The sequence below is a fragment of the Pteropus alecto genome, unplaced genomic scaffold (assembly GCF_000325575.1).
Source record: "Pteropus alecto unplaced genomic scaffold, ASM32557v1 scaffold179, whole genome shotgun sequence".
Taxonomy (NCBI): domain Eukaryota; kingdom Metazoa; phylum Chordata; class Mammalia; order Chiroptera; family Pteropodidae; genus Pteropus; species Pteropus alecto.
Window position 1 is genome coordinate 842,487 of NW_006442112.1, and position 6,343 is coordinate 848,829.

At 39.8% G+C, this 6,343-nt stretch overlaps 1 protein-coding gene across 5 annotated transcripts in view; it reads left to right on the forward strand.

The window, feature by feature from the left end:
• The window catches only part of SYTL4 (synaptotagmin like 4), a 63,564-nt gene extending 57,400 nt beyond the window's left edge, over window positions 1–6,164 (forward strand). For all 5 annotated transcript variants that reach the window (XM_025039040.1, XM_015596208.2, XM_015596210.2 and 2 more), the window contains 3 exons: window positions 1,509–1,608; window positions 2,368–2,576; window positions 4,502–6,164. In XM_025039040.1, the coding sequence (XP_024894808.1) occupies window positions 1,509–1,608; window positions 2,368–2,576; window positions 4,502–4,650 (458 nt within the window). In that variant the 3' untranslated portion in view covers window positions 4,651–6,164. The remainder of the gene's footprint in view (window positions 1–1,508; window positions 1,609–2,367; window positions 2,577–4,501) is intronic.
• The last annotated feature ends 179 nt before the right edge of the window (window positions 6,165–6,343 follow it).

The following is a 6,343-nucleotide window of genomic DNA, read 5'->3' on the forward strand; positions in this document are numbered from 1 at the left end:
AGTCCTTCAGCGCTGTTCTTTTTTCTCAGGATGACTTTGGCGATTTGTGCTTCCATAGAAATCTGATGATTTTTTGTTCTGTATCTTTAAAAGGTGCCATTGAGATTCTGATGGGAATGCATTAAATCTGTATAATACTTTAGGTAATAAAGTCATTTTAACCATGTTGATACTTGCAATCCAAGAACACGGAATCGTTTTGGTTTTAATTTGCCTTTCTCTGATGATTAGTGACGTTGAGCATCTTTTCATATGTCTATTGGCTATCTCTATTTTCTCTTCAGAGAAATATCTATTCAGGTCTTCTGCCCATTTTTTAATTGGATTGTTTGTTTTTTGTTGTTATTGAGATGTACGTGTTCTTTACATATTTTGGATATTAACCCTTTATCAGATGTATCATAAGCAAATATCTTCTCCCATTCACTAAGTTGTCTTTTCATTTTATTGATGGTTTTCTTATCTGTACAAAAAATTTTTAGTTTGATGTAGTCTCATTTGTTTATTTTTTCTTTTCTTTTCCTTGCCTGAGGAGATATATTTGAAAATAAATTCCTAGTAGCAATATCAGAGTTTATTGCCTATATTTTCTTCATATATGCAATGGAATACTACTCAGTCATTAAAAAACGAAATTCTACCATTTGCAACGACATGGATGGACCTAGAGGTTCTTATGCTGAGTGAAATAAGTCAGACAGAGAAAGATAAATCCCATATGATTTCACTTATATGTGGAATCTAAGGAACAAAAAGAACAAACTAGTCAAAAACAGATTCGCAAATATAGTGGACAATTTGGTGACAGACATAGGGGAGGAGGGTTGGGGAGCTGAGAGAATTGGGTGAAGGGTTAAAGAAGTACAAATTAGTAGTTGATAGTTGGGCACGAGGATGGGGAGCACGGCACAGGGAATGCAGTTAGCATTAATATGATGGCTAAGTAGAGGGCCAGGGGAGGGTGGGAGCAATTGGGAGAATCGTTCTATGATCAATATAGATGTCTAACAAATGCACTGTATACTTGAAACTAATTTAAAGAATTAAATTTATTTAAAAAAAATGGGAGGTGGGGGTTGGAATTCGTGATGCCAATGAGTCTTGTGAAGTGGGAGTGAACTCAAGAACACAAGTGGAGGAGTCCTTTTTAAACATTTATTCAACAAATATTAGGCAACTTTATTTCTCCAGGCATCAATTTTCTCATTTATAAAATGAGGACAATAATAGTATATATCTCCTGGGTTGTTTTGAGAATTAAATGCTCAATGTAGAATCTGGCACGTAGCTAGTTTTCAATAAGCATGTATTGCTATTGTTGTTATTAATTGTGTGCCCATTGCTTACTCTGAGGCACTGTGCTAGGTAATGAGAATCCAAGTCAGGTGTGGTCCAGTTATTATAGAGCTTGCCTTTAGAAGCAAGAAAAGGAAGTACTGTATAGATTAAGCTCAAGAGAAATCTGGAGGTGTTAGGGGCTCACGTGCTATGGCTGACATTCCTTACAGGTAAAGGTGGGGAAGGGGGAGAGCTCCAAGTGTGGATCAAAGAAGCCAAGAACCTGACGGCTGCCAAATCAGGAGGGATTTCAGACAGCTTTGTCAAGGGGTGAGTCCTTGGACCAGCGCCAAACTAACCAGTTTCAGGACAAGAGAGCTAAGAAAGAAACCCAATTTAACCTTTCTCTGTGGTTATTATCCTTGTGTGTCCTGCCACCTCCAGCAACCGACTTTGTTCTTGAAATTAGACAATGGCAAAAGCTCCATTACTGTGTTTGTACTAGTCTGAGCTCAGCTTTTACTGAATTGTAGTGCTGATTGCCAAAGAGGAAGGCGGTAGATATATAGGTCTGACTTCCTTTGTTACAGACTAATGCTCTTTATTAATCTTGGATAAAAACCTCTGTCCCCTGACTTTCAAGATTTGGAAACTCATGACTTTGTTCCCCACAATATTTAAGCAATGCTAGCTTTCCCCAAATTATGGATTATCCCACTGACTTAAGTTCTTTAGCAAATCATGTTTGGCTATGCCTATAGCTACTACCACTGACTTTACTTAAAGAAGACCTTGCCCAGTAGAAATGAAATGAAATATTTAAAACCTTTTTATAGTGGAGTATAAACAACAGCTCACTAATAACATTATATTAATTTTCTCTCCAGATTGAAGGAATTGAATCAGGTGAATGATCTAGTGGAGGTAGTAGGAACTCTGCTTCAGCAGACTCAAAGGCAGGAGTATGTGTACTAGGATCCGAGTGTTGACTCACCTTCCTGGGCTAGGCCTGTAGTAGGGGAAAAAGAGAATTTAGATAGATATTGCCAGCTTTGAGTAGGTTGTTGATTACTCCCCACCCTCTGCTAGATACCTCCTTCCCATGAGGAACAAGGCCAGTAAACATAAAACTCCTGTGATGAAGAAGACCCTGAATCCCCACTACAACCATACATTTGTCTACAATGGTGTGAGGGTGGAAGATCTACAACACATGTGCCTGGAACTGACTGTGTGGGACCGGGAGCCCCTGGCCAGCAACGACTTCCTGGGAGGGGTCAGGCTGGGTGTTGGCACTGGTGAGTGTCTCTCCTCCTTCCTCACTATCTTGAAGACCTCTCGTATATCTTACTTCCAATATACCCACCCCCTTCCCTACAAAGCTTTTCTATGACACGAATTGTTTTCTTTCCTTTGAGTTAACATTCAACCAATATTTACTGAGTGCCTATCATGTGTAGGCCTAGAAGAAGACTGAGCTCATGCACTGTTATGTATACAGATAAATGTGACCCTGATTGCCAGGAATACCATCATCTTCCTACCAAAAAATCTGAAAAGCTACCTATATCTGTCACTATAATTTCCATCTTCCATGCTGTTAGAGTGAAAGAAAGTTCCTCTCTGGCAGAGGTCAATCTCTTTCCAAGTGTTCTGGGTCACACCCTCACCTTCTCAATGACCTCATTTCTAGAATCTCCTCTCCTGTCTGACCAATTTTATTCACTCTGCCTCTCTGCTAGAGGTGAAAGCAGATATGCTCTGGTATTTATGAGAAACAAACAAAAAATAACCTTCCTTTGACCCCACAACTCCCCTCTAATTTCTTAAAAAAGCATTGTTTCCACTTCACCTCTCTTTTAGTCCTCAATCTACTGTGATCAGGCTTCTGTCTCCACTCCACTGAGCAACTGCTTGTGCCAAATTTTTGTTTTCATCTTGTGAGAATTTTCAGTGCTGTTTAACATAGCTGATCACTTACTTTTTTCTTGAAATACTTAGCTTTTATTGACACACCACTGTTGATTCCCTTTTAACTCACTGTTCACCTTCTCAATTTTCTTTGCGGGTTCCTAATTCTATACTTAAACTTTGTAAATGTTGGTATTTCTCAAGGCATACTTTTCTCTCTATAGTCTGTGCATTCATGTGGCCTTAAATAATACTTGTCTATATTATTAACTCATAGAAAGCATTTAACATAATCATCTAGGTTGATGATTTTTACCAATGTAAGCCAGTTAATGTCAATTTCCTGCTTAAAACCCTTCAGAGGCTTCCTTTCATACTTAGAAAATAATCCAAAGTTCTCAGCATGCCAACGCCTCTATATGATCTAGACCTTCTCTGTTCCTTTATGATCCATCTGTATTGCTCTCCTCCTTGCTCACTATGCTCCAACCACAATAACTTTATGCCCTCCAAATATACCAAGCTTATTCCTACTTCATAACTTCAGCAATTAGTATTTCCCCTGTCCAGAAAGGCGGATTCCTTCCTATCCTTCAGATCTCGACTTACATGTCTCCTTGGAGAGACCCTCAGACCACTCCATCTAAAGGTGCCCTGATCTAGGCACTACAAATCACCTTGTTTATTAACTTCATGACATTTACCTCACTATCTGAAATACTCTTGCTGATCTACTTGTATATTTTCTATCTTCTCTATTCAAATGTAAGCTGCCTGCAGGCAGGACTTTTTCTGTTTTGTTCACCACTGTATCTCCAGAGCCTAGAAGAGTACTGACATACAGTAGGTACTCAATAAATGTTTGTTGAATGAATAAATGTATAAGAGAATAGGAAGGAGGCCACATACAATCCTAACTTCAGGCCTAGACTCTACAGCTAGAGAAAAAGGTGTTCAGCGTCTTCATTTAAAAAAAAATTAAGTCAAGTTGGCAATAACAGAAGATCTATAGCTCTGGCATGAGGTGTTGGGTACCAGAGCCCCACACCAACCTCAGAATAAGAGATCTCTAGCTATTATGTGCTATTTGGAGTCCCATTTCATCAACCTGGAGTCTCTTGATAGAGTCTCAGGAGCACAGAAATAGCTGTGTAGGACTATCAAGGAACAGTTCTCAGACTGCTACCCCCATCAGCCCATCTTCATAGCATACTGTCTTTTGTGGGGTGGCTACCCTTGCTGTATAACCAATCTTCACTGGTGGACTGAGGAGTGGGGTCCCTGTTCAGCCTCTTCTGGTGTTTCTCTTCAGGAATCAGTAATGGGCAAGTGGTGGACTGGATGGACTCGACTGGGGAAGAAGTGAGCCTGTGGCAGAAGATGCGACAGTACCCGGGGTCTTGGGCGGAAGGGACTCTGCAGCTCCGTTCCTCGATGGCCAAGCAGAAGCTGGGTTTTTGAGTACCCACCCTTCTCTGCAGGACCAGTCCTGGCCAGGGAAAGTCAGAGGAAGTGAAGAAACCAAGAGCAAAGATTTACAATTTAATGTGTGTGTTATGTATGTGTGTGTACAAATATGTTTCTATAAATCTCATTACGCTAGAGTGATGCAGACCGGTTCCCCTTTTGAAAGTAGGTTCGAGAATAAGAGTCGCTTCAAAATGCTTTTATTTGTGCATAATCTAGTATACTTTCAGAGTCTATTGGAGTCTATTGTTTCTTATATCTTTTGAGGTTTAATTAATTTATAAAATCTTTTAGGACAGCATTTTATCTCCTGTCTTATTATCCTTGTTCCTACTTCCCCAGGAAGCCCTGACTACCTCTGGCATTAGTACCAATCTATGTTTCAAGGTGCTTCAGGTCTGAGGCCAAGGCTCTGGGAAGCAGGGTTGGATTACTAAAGACAGGAGAAGATGGGAGAGAGGTGAGTAGGTCCTCTCCTTCCTCTCTACTGTATGTTTTAAACTCATTTTCTACCTTGATAAATTTCTAGAACTTGGCTTTTAACTTCTCTTGCTTTTAAGGAGTTTCCACCTTGCTTAGGACTAATGGTTTTCTTTGAAATACTAAGAAAAATTTTCACTCCCTTCTGGTTCTAGACACCTTCACTAGAACTTATAATGGAACTGCTTTAGAAAAGCACTTTAAATTACGATATTTTGACTGAGTCATGGACATGCCCAATAAGTGCTTCTCAGTGATCCTGCAGGATCAGAGTGACAGATGATCAGGTATCTTCCAGTCTGTGTTAAATCTTTTGTACTTAAACTGATAGAACAGTTGTTAGAGAGATCTTTATTTCTCTAATGAAAGGCAAGACATCTTAACTCTCATCATGTCCCACATCTTTCTTAGCAGTTGTGTCCACCATGTGTTACCACTCAGAATATGGTCTATATGCCATCATACCAGCCAGAATAGCCAAGTACTGTCTAAGCTGGTCCAGTATTTTTTCCAGATTGGGCACTGTTAGTGCTCCAGGAGAATGTGTGTTCAGAAAATCTCCCAGTTACTCTGGCTTCCTTCTTGAAGTGGGTTCAGTTCTTATTTTTCCTATTGTTTCCTAAACTTGACCTAGTGTAACATGGATGTGGTGAGTGAGACCTTTCTAGGAAGAGTCTGGTGATCTAAGGTTCATTTTCTGAAACTCACTGTTCGAAACTTACTTTTTTATTCTTCCAAGTATATCTACACAAAGTCATTTGTGAAAGAAGTCTCTACCAGAGAAGAAACCCGTTTCAGTCCAGTCAGCTGCTAGCTGACTTTCCTAGAAGGCCATTAGATTGAAGGCAGCTAGGGTGGTTTCTATTATATATGTGAACTAAATGGAGAGATGTTTTTAAAAGGTTTATTGGGTGTGCATTGGTGTTGTAATGGAAGGCATAACTTGGTATCCTGGGCTGTAGCTTACTCCTTTGTTCTCTACCCCCTGAAATGTATGTGTTCTTCAATAAAGTGTTCTCACTTGTCAAGTGTTTGCATTTTTTTAGTTCTATAGATGCTTTTGTCTCCGATGCTTGACTTACTGTTGCTTTTCACATGGCTCGAAGGATAAGAACCAAAGTGAAAAATGTCCTTCCATAACCATCCTTTGCTGACTCGAAAAAAATTTCTCTTGCTCCACATTGCTGCCCCATATCTCTGCCAAGCT